The 20366-nt window shown below is 43.5% G+C and overlaps 1 protein-coding gene across 1 annotated transcript in view; it reads right to left on the minus strand.

The window, feature by feature from the left end:
* Positions 1-20366, minus strand: part of LOC121639658 (vacuolar protein sorting-associated protein 13C-like) — a 271744-nt gene that overhangs the window by 41254 nt on the left and 210124 nt on the right. Inside the window, 3 exon segments of the mRNA XM_041985039.1 lie at positions 17480-17620; positions 17730-17858; positions 17860-17878. Coding sequence (XP_041840973.1) covers positions 17480-17620; positions 17730-17858; positions 17860-17878 — 289 coding nt within the window.

The following is a 20366-nucleotide window of genomic DNA, read 5'->3' on the forward strand; positions in this document are numbered from 1 at the left end:
GAGTTTAAACCTGCTAGGCTGGACGGGTTCTTCAAACTGTGGGTAAGGAGAGGAATCACTTCTTTCTTTCTCTCACCTCAAACAGTGAGTTAAAAGACAATTTCAGACATTCGGACTGGGGAAGCAGGACTTCCATCCATCCCTGCAAGCCAGAGACTATTATGATTGATTATTATTATAGGCGCATATGTGGTGTTTTCCGTACCACCCGTGAGAGGCTCTGACAGTATTGTACATTTTTTAATGTTTTTTACGATTGTTTACGGCTTTTAATTACTTTTACCAGTATCATAGCTTTTATTGAAGCCGTTTTAAAATTTTACACCTGAAACCCGTGTTTCTAGGCACCGGTACAGACAAAATGCCTCCGTCGCTGTCTACCGCGGACAACCTGGAACATTTAAACACGGACAGACAGATCACTGACCTCAAAGAGGACATCTGTAAACTCTCTGATGAACTGAGGTCCAAGAATGAACTGCTTGATAGCCTGCTGGACCTGGCCCACCAGCAACGCTCAGTGCATATTGCCTCACTGAAGGTGGCTCTCCAGGACATGGTACCTTAGGACCAGAACACATCGCCTCGGCCTCTGAGCTCAACACCCAAAAGCCTGCTCTGGTCTGAAGTTGTTTGCCGGAGGAAGAGGGCCTCGGACTGTGGCAACTTTTTCCTGTCAAACCGCTTTAACGCCCTATTCGTACCTATGTCCATTGGGGGGTTAATCAACATGTTGTCCAGCTGTGACCTGGAGGCCACCCGAGGTGGGGACTCGGCGCTGAGCAGCAAGCAACCGGCCACTGCTTCTGTCCATGCTCATACCAGTGGGGTGTCCCAGCGCTCCCGAAGGTCGTCCTCAGCAAAACGTCGGCAGCTCCTCAGAGACGCAGTGAGTAAACACTCCAGAGAACGGCATCATTCTGCCCAGGAATGTTCATCTGCGGGGGCTACAAGCCCATTTTCCTCTGCGCCCGCTGCAGGGATCTCCACCAGGAGGACCGCCGGCTCCTCTTCTGTGGCGCCTACAGCAATTACCTGCGTGGCGAAGTCTGCGCCCTCCTCGGCTGCACCTGCCCCTCTCCCCCGATGCCTGCAGCTGGAACCTCCAATGGTCTTGGGCCTTCTTATTTATCAGACTTGCTTTTAAATTATGAACCCTCGCGGACCCTGAGGTCCTCTGGTAGCGGTCTATTAGTTATTCCAAGGGTGAGGACCAAGATATACGGTGAGGCCTCTTTTCATTGTTACAGCCCTCGTCTGTGGAACTGTCTGCCAGAGAACCTCAGGGCTGCAGAGACTGTTGTTTTTAAAAAGAGGCTTAAGACCCATCATTTTAGCTTTACTTTTAACTAAATTTTATTTGATCTCAAGCTATTTTTAATTTTACATGTTGTTATTTTATTTTCATTTAATTTTACTCAACTGTATTTATTTTATTTATTTGTTTATTTATTTATATACTTACTCTTAGCTTATTGTTTCTTAAGGTTATTTAATATTTGTCTTAACTCCAGTTTTTTCTTCATGGGGATTCTCCACACCAGGGAATCTGCCTGCTCGGTCTGGGGGTTGTTGCTGCGGTGATTGCCCTTGTCTGGGTGGCGGGGGCCCTACACTGCAGAATTATGGCTGTGATGTGGGCTCCTGGTGTGGATGGATCCTCATGATATTGTTTCCTCACAGCAGCATCAGGCCAGATGTTTATCACTTTTAGTGTTTAATACTACTTTTAGTACAGAGACAGAAATTAAGTCATGTGCAGAATGGGGCTCCTTTGTGTGTATATATGCCTGTTTGTGCGTGCAACTGTATGAAAGACTGACTTTTTTTAATTAATTTTTTATGTAGTCTCTTTTGATCTGTGCAAAGACTTGCTTTGTTTTTAAATGCATAAATTGATTTTTCATGTACAGCAATTTGTGTTGCCCCAGCATGAAAAGTGCTTTATAAATAAAGTTTGATTTGGTTTGATTTATGTTAAAAAAATTACAAATCAGAGAAGAAAATTAATACAATTCTATATTTCATGATGCATACAAAAACAAGGTTAGTAAAAAGTTGGCCTCAAGAATATATGGAAGTATACAAGCCTCAAAAGATTACTGTTCACATCAAACAAAAAAGGGAGCGGAAGTCAGAAACACATATGAAGGAGACCTGGAGGGAGATACATGAGACTCAAGTAACCACTGCAAGCTCCAGATCATTGAGAGAGTCCGGCTGGAAAAATATAGTGAGATGTTTTATCACTTCTAAAATAAGAGCTTTGCAAACAGGCCTCCAGAGCTGGGTGGTACCTCCATGGCTAATCATGTCCACGTCTTCTGGGCCTGCCCAAAAATCCTGCCATGCTGGGGGGAGTGGCTAACCAGATAAACAGAATAATAGGGGTTAAAATAGATTACTCTGTTACTTGGCAAGAAACCTAAAACACTTCCACTCAAGGACAATTACTTGTTGAAGATACTTTTGGCAAGCAGCAGGAATGCCATAACCTGAAAGTGGATACAGGCTGACCCTCCAAATCTGGTCCAGCAGTGTGGGATAGGAAAAGAAATATATGATATGGAGAGACTTACTTTTGAGATGAAGAAATGTACTGAATACTGGGAAAAACAGATTGTGTATGCACCCTTTCAGATTAGTATGATACTGTACCATGATGCTTGGAGAAAATTGGATTGACATTTTCAATGACACACCCATGATAACCTCATGGTTTGGTTCTTATATTTGAAAGAAATGGAAAAAAATCCAGGTTAAAACATTTCTGTCCACATTTCTGTGGACACTGAACTGCTTTCAGCTGGTTTCCAAGCGTATTACATGTCACAGTCAGTGCTGTGCCTGAACGAGTTTATTGAACCATGGTTCACATTCTGAGTGAAGGTGAACTGAACGTTCTGTATTTCTGCCTGATTAACATTACTTTGAGCGCATACGTGGTTTCAATAGGGTGGCTAGGGGGGCCGGTGCCACCCCCAAGGTTTGATTGGCCACCCCTGATGCCACCCCAAAGATCTTTGAAGCTCATTGGTTTGCATCCATTTGAGCTTCCAGAAATTTTACCGGCCGGACAGGGACTTGGACGCAACAGGTGCACAGGATCGGCGGGCTGGCAGCAGTTTTTTTTTTATTTTTATCTACAGTTTACTCATGGTAAGTCAATTTTCCCAGTCTGTCCTTTGCTACGTTTTGGTTTGCTGCTGTAATAAATTTTTTTTGAATGTTTTGCTTTACGTTTAAGCTACTACAGTGCTTACGTTTTTGGCTAGTAACACTAGCTTGTACTGTAAAACTCGTTTTGGATGCTGGGGTGTGTTGGTTATCTATGTTTTGCTGAATGGTAGACTCCTCGCTCGGTGGTAAAAGTCAGGCAAAAATCCAATTTGTCTGCGGGTCCACCAAAAATAGACCAAAGGCTTTTTTTTAAAGCCCTAATTGATCATGGCAGAGGGTCGCAATGCGTCGGTTTTCACTGCTTTGCCATGATCAATTAAGGCTTTAAAAAATTTTTTTTTTCCTCCGGAGTGCCTTGGGTTTGTTTTTGGTGAGCCTGTTGACAAATTAGATTTTTGCCCGACTTTTAGCACGGAGGGAGGAGTCTACCATTCAGCAAACGTAGATACTAACTTGTACTGCATTTGGCAAACTAGTAACACTGGCTGTGGCTCTGAAGTGCATCATGCTAAAGCACAACAGCGCGAAATGCGCGTTATTAAACATGTCGGGACATGTGTAACTAAATGCTTTTTCAAATAACTTGCAATAAAATGAACTGATAAAACGAGAAATTTTCAGTAAGAAAAGTGTGGAAAAAAAAAAACAAACAAAAAAAACAGGATTGTCCAAAGATGTCACACCAGTTTCCTCTTCATGTGTGAATGCTGTTTGTCTTGTTTATTTTTTTTAACCTGAGAAAGTTTGTAGCTCATATGATCGCCTTTCAAGCTCTTGTACTTCATGAATATGCCTAACTATTTTTAAGAGTGAAGTACTCACTGCTCAAGCTGAGCAGGGCAGCAGCAGAACTGATATCATTTGACAAGTTGATATATATGGGAAATATCCTATCATCAAAATATCTATTGGTAATAAAAACTATTCTAAGCTTAACCTTTGCTTAGCTTGACCATTAAAAACAGTATGTAATTGGATCAAACAGGTCAACAAAACTCTCTGAAAGAATAACTTTATAACTTATAATAACTTTAATAATAATATAATAACTTTACAGTTTAGTACAATATTTTTTACATTCAAGGGCCTTACAATGTTGCTTTAAAATATTTTGAAGATATTTGAATGATTTTACGCATATATTGGTTGAATATTATTGCATATGAAAACGTGCATGTTTTCATGCACATTTTTAATGTGGCCACCTCTGGAAATCCCTAAGCCACCCCCTTGGCCAACCCCTGTGAAAAATTCCTAGAACCGCCACTGTGTTGAGCGCACTCGTTCTGGTGTTGTGAACAGTGTTCTCTCACAAGCTGAACTTTGTTAAGAGAGTGCCAGATTTACCCAGCAAATCCCGGCTAAAACCGATCTGTGAGCAGAAAATGTGTGAACTGAATTCTGAACTATCTTCATGTAGAAATTGAACTTATCCAACACTGGCAACCCGGGAGGGATTCCACATATAGTTGCTATTGTTTACATTCCCCCTAGAGTAAACACCCTGCCGTGGCGTGGTGCCACATTTCTTATTTATTTATTTTTTTTATTTAACCTTTATTTAACCAGGAAGTCCCATTGAGATTCAGAATCTCTTTTACAAGAGAGACCTGGCCAAGGTAGCAGCCAAATACAGTTTACAATTACATAAAAATTAAGCAAAATAAATACATTAAGATTTAGAACAACTATTTAAAAACACAGTGAGCCTCTCAAGAAAAACAAACACGTCTCCTTTACCACACTCTTTATGATTGCCTTAAATTTATCAACCGAAATAAATGATTCCAGTTTAAGATCTCTTTGTAAATTGTTCCATGTCCATGGTGCAGAATAGGAAAAGGCTGTTTTTCCCAACTCTGTGAGCAACCGGGGAACAGTGAAAAGCAAGCGATTTGAAGAGCGGAGCCGGTAACTCCCAGAACTGACACAGAGTAGGTCACAAAGATATCCAGGAAGTTTTCCCAATATTGCTTTATAGATAAAAAAAATACCAGTGATGTTTTCTGCGAGTGGTTAGTGATGTCCAATCGACCAGATCATAAAGAGTACAGTGGTGAGTGAGGGATTTTGCATTTGTTATAAACCGTAATGATGCATGATACACTGAATCAAGTTTATGCAAAATTGATGAGGCTGCATGCATATACAAGGTATCACCATAATCAATCACAGACAGAAAAGTAGCATTCACAAGTTTTTTCTTTGCGCTTAAAGTAAAGCAAGATCTATGTCTAAAATAAAAACCAACCTTCACTTTGAGCTTTTTGATTAAAGTGGTGATGTGTACACTAAATGTAAGCTTATCATCAATCCATATACCCAAGTACTTGTACGATGGAACCCTCTCAATGAGTTTCCCATCTGATGTAGAGATGTTATAATCACCTAATGGGGATCGGGCTTTTGAGAAGACCATAAATTTTGTTTTCCGAACATTTAAAATCAATTTCAAGTTCAGAAGTGCAATTTCTAAAGACTGAAATGCAGCCTGAAGATTTTGCACAGCCCCTACGATGGATGGAGCATAGGTGTAAATCACTGTATCATCAGCATATAGATGTATTTTTAATTTAATATCTTTACCCAAATCACTTTTATGGAAAATAGTGAACAGAATAGGCCCAAGAATAGATCCCTGTGGAACACCCTTTTCACTATGTTAAGGAATTCAGATTTATGGCCCTTTCTACAAAACACACTGGGAACGATCCTGTAAGATAATTTTGAAACCATTTCTGTGGTACTTGCAACTAAAACCAATTGATCTAATTTCTGTCATTAAGCAATCCATGGTCAACTGAGTCAAATGCCTTAGAGAGATCCACAAATAAGGCCCTGCACAGTGCTGTTTTTTATCTAAGGCTCCAACTATATGTCATTTATTACAACTGTCGGCACAGCAGTGACAGTGCTATGACCAGCTCTAAACACCCGACTGAAATCTATTTAAAATATTTTTTATCAGCCAAGAATTGTTTTCATCTGTAAATTTACACAAGACTCAAGGATCTTAGCCAGCACGGAAAGTTTTAGAAATTGGACGATAATTTTTCAAATCTGCAGGATCGCCACCTTTAAATAAAGGAAGAATTTGGGTCTGATTTCCAATTTTTAGGTCGTATGGTATTAGAGCAAAGACCTCAAATTAAAATATGAGTGATGGGCCACCTCAGCAATAATATCAGCTGCAAACCTTTAAGAAGTATGGATCCAGTGTATCTGGACCTGCAGAATTTTTGTGATCAATTTTCTTTCAGTTGCTTTATGAACTTGAGAAACAGAGACAGGTTAAAATAAAACAGTTCCGTATTTCTATATTCTACTGAGTTGGCTGGGCTTCTTGAGACAGGGTGTATTCACATTTTTTGTGATCAAATAAGATCCAACTGAATAAAGTGTTTGTTAAACTGATTGACCATAACATCTTTGTCTTTTATTTTGTCTAAGCAACAAGAATTTCTTCCGGGAGGATTTGAGGCCATGTCTGTACCAGAGAGGGATTTAATCAATTTTCAAAATTTTGCAGGGGTTTTTTTGATTTTCTATACTGATTTTAAATAGAATTCAGATTTGGATTTTTCGGATCATTAAAGTACACTTATTTCTTAGAGTTCTAAATGCTGTCCAATCTTGAGAGGAATTTGAAAATCTAGCCTGCACCCACAATTTGTTCCTCAAACAAATTTGCTCTTTGAGACTGTCTGAAAACCATGGATTTTCCCTACCACTGACCCAAAACTTCTTGATTGTTGCATGTTTGTTAGTAATAGAAAGAAAAATTGATTAGAAATATTGCCATGCCAATTCAACATCAGAAATCAGAGAAACTCTATTGAGATCACTTTGGTATAGGTCACGCAGAAAAGCCTGCTGTTCAAAGTTTTTAAAGTGTCTTTTAAAAATGAGACGAGGTTTTACCTTGGGGATTTTAGTATTTCTGACACAAGCAATTACACAATGATCACTAATATCATTACAAAATATAGCAGGTGAAATGTACTTGTGAGCTGTATTTGTTATAATTAAATCAAGAATAGAAGATTTATTATGTACTTTGGGATTTAATCTAGTTTTTTCATTTATAAGTTGCACCAAGTTTAATGTATCACACAATTTCTTTAGACAATCTGAATTTTCTGAAAGCCAATCCAAATTTAAATCACCCATAATAATGAATTCAGAATCATTTATTTCATGTAAAATATCAGAAATAGATTGAAGGGCATCTTTAGAGGCAGATGGGGGCCAATAACAGCCAACTACAGTGATATGAGTGTCCTTTGAAATGGTCACTTTAATTGCCAAGAGTTCAAACTGTTTAGCTTTCGTAACTGAGAGTGTAACAGAGCTTATGAACCTTGATTTTACATAGATTGCAACCCCATCCGCTTTACCAACCCGATCAGTTCGATGAACTTTATAACCTTCAATTGAAATTGATTCATCAGGTATAGAATTCTTAAGCCAAGTTTCGGATAAGATCATTACATCAGTGTTTGTAGTATTAGCCCAGATCTTGAGCATATCAATTTTAGGGACAAGGCTTCTAACATTTAAATGTATAAACCCAAGACCATCTCTACTTTTGAATCCTGAGGGGGTAGATAAGCACTGCGAAGTGGCAGTTGGGCTGAACATTACCAGACAGCATCAATAAGAGCATAATCATGCAACGCAGTTTTAGTTTGGTAACACACATTTTTTCATTCCCACTAACTCCTGTGAAAAACAAAAATGAGTTCTCTGAGATTGTAAAATGATCTTTTAACACCAGTAAATTTTGAAGATACAAGATCTTATTGGCTGTTACCTCTAGACAATAGAGCTCCAGTTGGTAATATAAACTGATTTGCTGATGCTGTAACTCATGAATCCTTGTTTGAGTTGAGAACTGATTAGTGAACATGACATACTCCCTATTGCTGGGAGCATCAAGTTCATAATGACCAGGAATGAAACACAGTAATATCAAGAACATAAAAAGATACATACTGTCCAGTCAAAATATAGCAGGCAGAGGTAGAAGTTAGCAGAGCTGGAGATTAGCAGGGCAGAGCTGGAGGTCAGCATGCAAAGCCGGAGGTCAGCAGGCAGAGCCGAAGGCCAGCAGGCAGAGCCGGAGGCCAGCAGGCTGAGCTGGAGGTCAGCAGGCAGAGCTGGAGACCAGCATGCAGAGCTGGAGGCTAGCAAGCAGAGCTGGAGGCTAGGGGTCAGAGCTGGAGGCTAGCAGGCAGATATGGAGGCTAGTATGCAGAGCTGGAGGCTAGCAGGCAGAGATAGAGGCTGGCATGCTAAGCTGAAGGCTAGCAGAGCTGGAAGTTAGCACACAGAGCTGGAGGCCAGCATGCACAGCTGGACCCTAGCAGAGCTAGAGATTAGCATACAGAGATGAGGCTAGCAGGCAAAGCTGGAGAATTAGCATGCAAAGCTGTATGCTAGCATGCAGAGCCTGAGGTTAGCATGTATTACTTGAGGCTAGCAGACAATACTGACTCATGGAGGATAACAACAAGAGCTTCCAGCAAAAAGATAGCAGTCCAATTTGGTAAAAAGCGAGGCTAGCACAAAGGTCTAACAACTTCAAACTGATATCTAGTAGTATGGGCTGTGAGTCTTTAGCAGATAGAAAAAAATGAAGGTTTTGTATACTTAGCTTTAGAGTTCACACAAAGAGGGGTGTTTAACAGCTAGCAAAAGTTGTTGTTTGTCATAGGCTAGCACATTAAGAATCTGTCTAATCCATCATGTGGATTTCCAAATAGGCCTAGGCCTCATGCAGTTGATATTCCATGGCAATCAAAAATAACTTCTGCTGAGTATATAACATCCCAAACTGCAGGAGAAGTGGTTTCCTTGAGAAGCATCACCGACATGTGCCCAAAACATTTAAAATATTACACATAAAACCATAAAAAATCAGATCTCAAGCACTGAGACCCACACAGAGAACTGACCTGGCTGCCATGAATGACGCGGTTGCTAGGATACAGAACCAACAACCGAATGCTTGATTACCAGGGGCTTAAGTCCTGTCTCTCTGACCTCCTGCCTGACCAGTTTTGTACAGTATGTGGACGTCCAACACATGGCCAGATCTGTTCTATGCCAACCTGAAAGAGGCGTACAGGGCAGTACCTCTCTCACCAATGAGCAGATCTGATCACAGCATGGTCCATCTCCAACCCACATACAAACCTCATGTACAGAAGCTTCCTGTCACCACGAGATCTATCAGGAAGTAGTGACTAGAAGCAGAGGATGCACTGAGAGACTGTTTTGACAGACTGGGATGTACTCCTGGGACAGCAGGAAATGGACATAGACTACATCAGAGACTACATCAGTTTTTGTAGGGACACTGTGATTCCAGTTAGAACTGTACCATGCTATCCTTTATTTTTTACCTTGTCCCGTCCAGCATGGTGGTGGCAGAATGATGATCTGGCTGCTGTGTTGTGCCGAACGCATTTGCTTTGCCGAGAGTAACTTTATGGATATAAGGCTGCTCTTGATAATCAATTCAATTCAAATTTATTTATATAGCACAATACAAACAGCACATGACCAAAGTGCTTCACAGATAAAACAGATAAAATAACAATAAGACAACCAAAAAAATTACAATAAAATAACAGCGAAAGTACCAAGTAACAAGCCAAGGTATACCCCACAATTTCAGCTTGTGTTAAAGGCCGAGGAAAAGAGATGTGATTTCAATCAGGACTTAAATTGACCTACAGACTGAGAGGATCTGACAGACAGATGAACACTGTTCCATATTCTGTGTGCTGCCACAGAAAAGGCTTTGTCCCCTCTGGTCTTTAGCCTGGCCTTAGGAACAACCAATGAGAGCTGATCAGCTGACCTCAAGGCTCTAGGTGGAGTATAGGGCTGCAACAGGCTACTTAAATAAGGCGGACCCAGGGAATTTAAACACTTAAAAGCAATCAATAAAACCTTAGATTTTACCCAAAAGGCAACAGGAAGGATGCGTAGTACAGGGGTGATAGATTTATGTCTTTTGTTCTGGTCAGCAGATGGCTGCAGTGTTTTGAACGCTTTGTAAGCATTGCAGGAAGCTCTGGTCCAAACCAACATACAGAAAATTACAGTAGTCCTGACGAGATGTTATGAATGCGTGTATTGCTCTTTCAAAGTCCTCCTGAGGAAGATAGGATTTAATCTTTGCAAGAGTCCTCAGCTGGAAGAAACTGTGTTCATCAAACAGAGGATCACCTGTCACACCCAGATTTTTAACAAGAGGATGACAGTAAGAGGATAGAGGACCAATACCACTTTGTCCGAACAACAGAATCTCAGTCCTGTTTTTAATTAGTTACAAAAAGTTCAATATCAACCATGCCTGAACCTCATTAAGGCAATCCTGGAGAGTATTTACTGTGGATTGGCTATCATTAGTGGTTACAGGCAGATAAATCTGTCATCAGCAAAGCAGTGGAAGAGGAAAAAAAGAACCCAAGCATTTACATGGCAAAGAGAACAGGTGCTAAAACAGAGCCCTGGGGCACACCATAATTCAGCGGAGACACAGAGGAGGAGTACTGTCCTAAAACTACAGAAAACCTCCTATTAGTGAGACAAGACCGAAACTAGCTAAGTGCTGAACCGTTTATGCCTGCAAGAGTCTCCAGGCAGAAGGAGGATGATATGATCCACGGGGTTGAAAACTAAGTCTAAAAGCAGAAGAACTGCAGAGTTCCCTGCATCAGCTGTTAAAAGAAGTTCATTAAAAAGAGCCGTTTCAGTTCTGTGACACAAACAAACTTTTCACCATTGTCATTAAGATCAAGGTTAGCCTGCAGTGGGACATAAGCAATTTTCTCTAAGACTTTAGATACAGATGGCAGTTTAGAGATGGGTCTGAAGTTAGACCGCACATTTGGATCAAGGATTCTCTTTTTGATGAGCGGCTGGACCACAGCATGTTTGAGAGCAGAGGGAAAACAGCCAGGCAGACACCATAGAAGCATTTACCACTTGCAGAATAGGTGGGCCAATACAATCAAAAGCATCTATAAACAAACTACTGGCAACAATGTCTAATGGTCAGGAAAAAGGTTTTACCTGTTTAACAATTTTAGTTCATTTAAAGAAACAAGTTTAAAGCATTCAAGCACAACATGAGAAGCTAGAGGAGCCGCTCGGTCCACAACATGCAGAGGAGGCAGTCTGAGCTGAGAAATTTAGTCTGAAAAATATCAGGAAGTCTTCACAGAGGCTGGCTGAGGGCGTAACTGGGTTTCTGTCACATGGACTCACTAAGGATTAGTTAAAGCACCTGAGGTTTGAGACAATTCAAAGAAACAAGATTTGATAGATACATGTTCTATTAAAATGAGGAAGGAGTGGATCCGGCGTAAGATTTTGCAAATACACTGAAAGCGCAGGACAAGGAAGCTGTCTGTGAATTTACTGTGTGGATCCGGCGTACCGGGGTGCAGGGACTGGCCACACCCCGGGGCAGTGTTACAGAAAACACTACTGCAAAGTGGTCGAAAGTGCGTTTCACAGATCGCAATCAACTTTACGTTAAGACCACAGGACAGCACCAGGTCCAATGTGTGTCCTTTATCATGTGTCGAGCCTGACACCGATCCCTCCTCCTTCCTCATCCTCTGCATGCTGACTCAGCACTGAGGTGTCCAGTGTGTTTATACACTAAGAGATGCTTTGGTTCAGGTGTGTGTGTTTCTGGTTCTTTGGTTGTTGTTGTGATACATGTTGTTGTTGTTGTCTTGGTTATTTTTTAGGAACTCCTGATGATTGTCTGCTTAGTTTACCTGTAAAAGTTGTAGGAAATTCTCTGTTGTGTTTCTGTACAGGTGTAGCAGCTGCTTGTCTGCTGTTAGGTTGGACTGAAGCTTGTTGCTTCTATCTGCTGGATCTTTGTCTCCTCTTCCTTTTTTCTACTTTCCTTCTACTTCTGTTCTTTATTCTTCTTTTTTCTGACTCTCCTGGCAGGTCCAGCAAGATTTTTTTTATTATTATTTTATTATTATTAAATTCCATAATCCAAAATGAATAAATGATGATCAGATTATCAAGAGGAGCCTTATACCCATAAAGCTCCTCTTGGCAAAGCACAACACAGCAGTCAGACCATCATTCTGCCGCCACCGTGCTGGACAGGACAAGGTAGAAAGAAAAAAGAAGATGGAGAACAATGACATGAAGGAGGAGAGGAATGAGGGAGAGTGGCTACAAACTGAAGAACTATCCGTCTGTGGAAGATGATGTAGACAGAGCCAACTCCTTCAACCAGGGCTACGTCAGGTTTGACAGTGGAGCTTCTAACACCTTACTGCTGCTCCCTCCACCCCAGTGGCTGCTGTCTCCAGGTCTGCCCCCTCCACTACATCCTGAGCTTCTTCACCTCTCTAAAACAATAGAAGAGGCTGGAGCTGAGCTCAGGACACTTGGTTCAGGTAGACCATGTCCAAGGCTTCTGAAGGACTGTGCAGGACAACTAACAGTCCCTTTTCAGAGGCTCTTCAATATGAGCCTTTGGATGGAAACAGTCCCAGTGCTATGGAAGACCTCCTGTCTCATACTGGTGCCTAAATTAGCAGCTCCTTGTCCGTCGCATGAATCTACAGGTTCTAGACCCCCTCCAGTTTGCCTACCAGGAACACTTGGGAGCTGAAGACATTGTTCTTTACTTGCTGCACTGGGACATAAGAACCTGGATGTGCCTGGTTCTTATGTGGGGATCTGAGAGACAAACTGATAGGTATGGGGGTGGTCCCATCCCTGAGATCCTGGATTATGGACTATCTGACATCCAGACCTCAGTATGTCAGGGTGGGGAGATGTTTCTGGGACACTGGAATGCAGCATTGGGGCTCTGCAGGGGACTGTTTAAGCTCCCCTTCTTGTCACATCTGCACATCAGAGTCCTGCCACATACACAACTACCCAGATGATGCAGCTGCTGTGGCAGGTGTGAGTGGGGTAGCTCTAGACTAGAAGCTGTAGTGGTCTTCCAACATAGACACCGCATACAGGAAGGGATAGAGTCATGTTTTCTTCCTCAGGTCCTTCAATGTCTGCAGGTACATGCTGCAGATTTCTCTCACACCGTCATTGCAGGTGTTCTATGCTGTTGTCTGCTGGGGGAGCAGCACTACGGACAAAGAGTGGAGACATCTGGACAAACTGGTGAAAGACCAGTTCTGTGCTGGGTAGGGAGCTGGACCCTATTAGACCTGTGGTGGAGCAGCAGATGAGGAGGAAACTGCAGGGCATTATGGACAATAATAAACACATCCTCCATGACACCCTGACAGGATAGAAAAGCAGCTGCAGGTGACAACTACAGGTGACTTTTAAGTCTTTATTTAGACCCGAGCACCAAAGGCGATGCGATAGGCCTGTTGTATTTTGTTCTGTTTTTTTCAGTATTCTTTTTTTTTCTTATCAAAACTCAAACGTGCTGTAAGGGACCTGCCATGCTTGAAAAATCAACAGATTTTGCCCACCCCCCCAAAAAATTCAAAAATTTACATATGGTGGGATGCTCGGGAGAAAATTAAGTAGGGCGCCACCTATTTATAATGCCCCGCCACTGCATTTGGGCAGGTTTTCCTTAGTCCCAACCCTGAACATGTTTGTACATGAAATACGATCTATAGAGCCACCTAGTGATCACGGGAATTCACCTTGATAAAATTATGCTCCGGTTTATAAGAACTTGACAGTGGTTTGTTAGAAACAAGGTCATGAACGCTTCAGATGTCATCACTGGTCAGACTGAGGGGCATTTGATCCTCTAATGAGGAAAATCACCCCTTAATGCAGGAAATCTCTGGAAGAATGGGCGTATGGCTGCGGGAGGGAGGCTGCTTGATGGGGTGGTGCAATAGAGCGAAGCGACGCCAAAGGTGCGAGGGCCTTCATCACTGCTTGCAGCTTTAATTGATATTCTTATTTGATTTATTTTAATTACTTTTTCATAATATTAATATGTGTATAGATGTAAAATTTGTGAGCTGCTCGTCAATAAAAAAAATCACCCATCATCCATCCACCCACCCCATCCATCCACCCACCCATCCATCCATCCATCCATCCATCCATTCCATCCATCCATCCATCCACCCATCCATCCATCCATTCCATCCACCCATCCACTCATCCATCCATCCATCCATCCACCCATCCATCCATCCACTCTTTTTTTATCCTGACGCCTCTCCTGACCGCACATCACTGATGGAGACGTATATAAGGACTTTAACACGTGTCCTCACCAGCAAAGGTGATTACAGCCTGATTAATAAAGGGAAGCAGCTGCTGGCAGACTGCATGTGAAAGTAAACCAGTTTCATTGTCATTGTTGATTCACCGTCCTGGTTTATTTCTGGTTCCTCGTATAAATCTGTTTACATAAAGCAGCTGATTGTCTCTGTATGTACTGGCCCTTGCTCAGTTTATTAATAACCCAATTAATCAATATGTATTGTGAATATATTATCAATGTGTGCGACCTACATTAGTCCTGCACTGTTCCATCAGACAGCAGCATCTTACCAGCAAAGCGAACCTGCAGCAGGTACAAATAAAAGAACCATAACATATCTCAGCGTGGGAGGCATCTTGAAGAATGTGTTTGTTCTAAACGTGTTGAGCTGACTTCCGGTAAGATGGCATCTGTGTTGGGCTTTGCTGCTACCGGCAGCTTTCTGTCTTGCAGAAACTGCGGTAACTGCTGTTTTTTGCACTACTGTTTTTGCTTAGTTCCACTAATGTTTTTTGCTGCTATAGTTTAACGGCCGCCTGACACTTTTACCTCTTGGATCGTATATGATCAGAAAGGATTCCTCATCTCTTTTGCGCTGATGTTCTCCATTCTCTACTCCCAGAGGCTGGATTTCTCATCTAGCGTCTCGGGACCACGACTGGACCGCGGAGGACAGGAAAAGAGCTGGTGTCCAGGTGATGATCAGGCTGCTCTGGGAGCGTGGAGTGTCCGGTAAGCGACGTCGAACGTTCATGGTCAGCTGTGCTCCGGCTTGTTTTCCCATGGTGAGAGTTTTTCCTCCGCGTTCCTGCCTGGACATGCAGGGCCCTGGATTTCTGAGGCTTTGCTACCTCTGGAGTGTTCATCCAAACTCTTCATTTGCTGGTGTCTCGTTTTCCCCCTTTGTGAGCGGATTACCACAGAGTCAAGGATCTAATCCAGTTCCTGCGACCCTTGACTCTGGCTGTCTCCATTAACAATCAGGCTTCAGCCCCCCTGAACATGGCCTCCTCCTTAATGCCCAATCTGCGTCAAATGAAACTGTTTTTGTTGAACGATTTCATTCTCTCTAAAAATCTTGATTTTCCTGCTTATGATCTGAAACCTGGCAGCGCGCCTCGGACCTTTCATCTCTCATTGAACTCTGCCCAGCTGGTGACTCCTTCATCGGTCAGCCTCGGACATCTGCCGAGGAGGCGGAGTTGCCTGCTGCGGTTTTTAGGACCCGTCTGGCAAGTCGATCCACTGAACGTCGGACACTTCGCTTCGTTTTGAAACTGCAACTGATTAAAGTGGGAGATAAGAGTCACTTTTACAGTTCACCTGGTCCAAACAGTCGGTTTTTAATTGAATTTATTGACTTTTTATCCTCCACTTTGACGCTGTCCAGCCTGGTTATAGTTGGTGATTTTAACATACATGTTGATGGTGACTCTGACCTCTTTGCCAGAGGTTTCATCAGTGTGTTGGATTCTTTTTTTTTACCCAGCATGCCAAAGGCCACATTGGACCTTGTTTTTACTTGGGATTGTCTTTTTTCTGAGGACATTTTTAATTCTGATCACCTCTGTATTCTTTTTAACTTGTCCTTTCCTGTGTTGATCTCTCCTGGTGGAACTTTCTTTACGGAGTCTGTATCACACCTTTGAGACACAGCTAAGCTAAACTTTAGCCTGCCCCCGAACAGGCTAGTTCTGGTGCATCAGTTACCATGGTTACTCAGCGGCATTCACATAAGCCAGAAATCTGGCTTAAATGAGCCTGACTTATCAAGATAAGCCCGGCTTTCCCTTCATCCAGCTTCTGGAACACCCCCCTGGGCAACAACTTAACAACTCGGAGCTGGCTATCGATGACCCCAATAACAACATTAATCTGACAAACCCCCATACATGTAAGTGTGGGCGCCTGAGCAAGAAACAGTCTTTCAACTGCGCAGTCATAAAAACCAGAAGTGGGGTACCTCCAAACAACTAATCATGCCAAAATACTCTGGACTTCAATGGAAACTAAGAGCTTATTAGCTGGACATCCTCAATATTAGAAGGACATTTATTCATTCTCTGAACCGCTTGGTCCATTACGAGGTCGCGGGGAAGCTGGAGCCTATCCCAGCATTAAGGTGAGAGGCAGGTACACCCTGGACAGGTCACGTGTATCGCAGGACCAACACAGAGAAACAACAACACATTCTCTCACACACACACACACACACATCACACACTCTTAGGGAGAATTCAGAGTCATCACTTAACCTGACATCCATGTCTTTGGATGGTGGGAGGGAAGCTGGAGAGAACCCACGCATACATGGGGAGAACAAACTCCACACAGAAGGCCGCTGCCCCTCAAGGTTCAAACCCTCCCCCAGCCGAGGCTCGAACCAGCGACCCTCTTCCTGTGAGGCCGCGGTGCTAACCACCACACCACCCATATTAGAAGTTTTAAACAGAAATCTGTGGAAGAGATGAGGAAAATCACAGGGAGTGGTGTCAGTATCTATATTAAGGAAAGACCGCCAGGGGTCCCAACCTTCGGCCGCCACCCAGAGCACAGGGTCTGTCAGCTGTTTGGGCTGAGCCAAAATTGCTGCTCCTGCTTATTTTCTTATTTTTTGGGTGGCTCCTGTTTTATTCTTTTAATGTAGTTGTACGGCCTGCCAAGGATGGAAAAGGAGCTTGCTTAACCCAGCATATTTACGATTGACATGTAATTTGCTCCACCCCCTTTTGAAAAACAAAGCTTGAAGAAGGTTAAGAGTCTCCTGCCCTGCAGTGGATGTCAGGTATCGCCCATCCGCTCGCTGCATTATCTGTGATGTCACCATGGAGTCAGGTTTCTGTGATGATGTCAGCACTGTATCATTCTTACTCTGACCTCATCCAGCCTTGTTCATGTATGACCTGGAGTTCAGAGGAAGCAGTGGTTCTGGCTTGAAGAAGTTAGCCTTAGCTTAGCCAGCTGAGGGGAAGTAGATGACCTGTGAAATGAGGCATACCTCGTAAAACTCTAGCATCCAGGTGTGTGCATGTTTACCTGCAGCCAGTAAAGCTGGGCTCTCAGGCTACGCTGGTGCTTCGACTGCTTAAACTCCACCTGGATCCAGACAGGAAGTTCCCTTCTCACTGGCAGGAAACAGGCTGGACGCATCATCATAATGGTTGTGTTGAGGTTCACCTGGCGACAGTGACATCACACGCTCTCCGTCAGATGATTGTACAATGCTGATTGAAAGTAAACCTAGAAAAAACATGTGAAATCAGAGTTTGCATGTTGGACTTCTGACCTCCAGGTTGCTGTCCAGGTTGATCCAAGCCGTCTTCTGTCTTTCCCACTCAGCTGAATTCAGGTAATCGCTCTCCAGCAGGTTGATGTTTTTCTGACTGAACGGCTTCCAGCGGTTCTTTGGCTTCATCTTCCCAGACCACACCTGAGCTGTAACACAAACACCTGAGCTGTAACACAAACACCTGAGCTTGGAACCACAAGGTGTACCTACAGAGCCACATGGTACCGGCTGCTTCAGAAAGTTGTGTTTTGTGTTGAAAGAAGATGGACCAGGAAGAACAGATCTGCAAGAGCTAAATCGTGGCTGTTTCAGCACATTTTGGGAGTAGTTGTTAAAGAACATGGATGCTTCCGACCATTCCGAGGTTCTGATTCTGAATCCAAACGAAATTAAACTGGAGAAACTGATGGGAGAGACTGTATAACTCTGAAGAACATTCCTAATCTACAGATGAAGATGAAGACGACGAAGGGTCCATTAGACTCGGGAAGTAGGAGCTGGAAACGCAAGATATCAGAAGCTACATCTAGCGTAACATTTGAAGACGACAAAGAAAAAGGAATAGCGAAGATTCATAACTTTGACTGTAAATGCTGCAGAAGAAGAAAAAAGAGAATTCTCGCCATGAGATAGCCGTGTAGCCGTAAACCTTCTCCAGACATAACATACGAATGGATGATTTAGCAGCAGGAAAACAGGGCGGCCATGCCAATAACTGGACACTTGAAGCGAACAGGTGTGTAGTAGATACTTCAGAGATGACTACATCCACCAAAAAACCCCAGAAAGAAATTTCACAACTTTTCGTGGGTGTTTAGGGGGTCATATTTGCGCTCAATATTCTGAGAAGAATAATAAGAAACATTTCAACAACAATAGGGCCCGTTCCAGCTTTGTATGGCTCAGACCCTAATAATACATTTTATTTGTGGGGGCCCTCCTTGACACCCAAGGTCACCTTACAGGATAAAACACAGGCATAACAACAAATCAATAAATACACTCATAAATTAAAGCTGCAAGCAGCGATGAAGGCCCTCGCACCTCTGGCGCCGCTCCGGCATATTGCACCGCCCCATCAGCCGGCAACCTCCCTCCAGCAGCACGGCTGCTCTTGCCCACAGCCATAAACCCATTCTTCCAGAGTTTATCTCATATCAAGAGGTTGATTTTCGTCATGGGAGGATCAACTTGCACCTCAGCCTGTCCAGTGATGAAACTGAAGCGGTCATTGACCTATGTTTCTTACAAACTGTGTTGAATTCCCCACAAAACTGGAGCATGATTTCTTCACGAGGAAAATTCCACGTGGTCACTGGTGGCAGCAGTCAAGGTCCACAAACGCTAAACCAGCAGCGGTCAGGGTCCACAAACGCTAAACCAGCAGCGGTCAGAGTCCACAGTTTTTAAACCAAGCAGCGGTCAGGGTCCACAAACGTTAAACGTTAAGTTTGGTCATGGTGACCTGTACGTCATGGTGATCTGTACGCCACGGTGACCTGAACGTCATGGTGACATGTATGTCCATGGTGACCTTGAACGTCATGGTGATCTGTACGCCACGGTGACCTGACGTCATGGTGACCTGTACGTCATGGTGATCTGTACGCCACAGTGACCTGAACGTCATGGTGACATGTACGTCACGGTGACCTGAAACGGTCATGGTGATCTGTACGCCACGGTGACCTGACCGTCATGGTGATCTGTACGCCACGGTGACCTGAACGTCATTGGTGATGTGTACGGCCACGCTGACCTGAACGTCATGGTGATCTGTACGCCACGGTGACCTGAACGTCATGGTGATCTGTACGCCACGGTGACCTGAAGAGTCATGGTGACATGTACGTCATGGTGTACCTGTACGTCATGGTGACCTGTACGTCACGGTGACCTGAACGTCATGGTGATCTGTACGCCACGGTGACCTGAACGTCATGGTGATCTGTACGCCACGGTGACCTGAACTGTCATGGTGTACAGTGTACGTCATGGTGACCTGTACGTCATGGTGATCTGTACACCACGGTGACCTGAACGTCATGGTGACCTGTACGTCATGGTGACCTGAACGTCATGGTGATCGTACGCCACGGGGACCTGGAACGTCATGGTGACATGTACGCCATGTGACCTGAACGCCATAGTGACCTGAACGCCATGTGACCTGTACGCCATCGTGACCTGAAAGCCACGGTGACGTGAACGTCATGGTGACCTGTACGTCATGGTGATCTGTACGCCACGGTGACCTGAACGTCATGGTGACATGTACATCATGGTGACCTGAACTCATGGTGATCTGTACGCCACCGGTGACCTGAACGTCATGGTGACATGTACGCCATGTGACCTGAACGCCACAGTGACCTGAACGCCACGGTGACCTGAACGTCATGGTGAACCTGTACGTCATGGTGACCTGAACGTCATGGTGATCTGTACGCCACGGTGACCTGACGTCATGGTGACACGTACAATCATGGTGACCTGAACGTCATGGTGACCTGAACGTCATGGTGGACCCTGTACGTCATGGTGACCTGTACGTCATGGTATCTGTACGCCACGGTGACCTGAACGTCATGGTGATCTGTACGCCACGGTGACCTGAACGTCACGGTGACATGT

This window comes from Melanotaenia boesemani, chromosome 1 (assembly GCF_017639745.1).
Source record: "Melanotaenia boesemani isolate fMelBoe1 chromosome 1, fMelBoe1.pri, whole genome shotgun sequence".
Lineage (NCBI taxonomy): Eukaryota > Metazoa > Chordata > Actinopteri > Atheriniformes > Melanotaeniidae > Melanotaenia > Melanotaenia boesemani.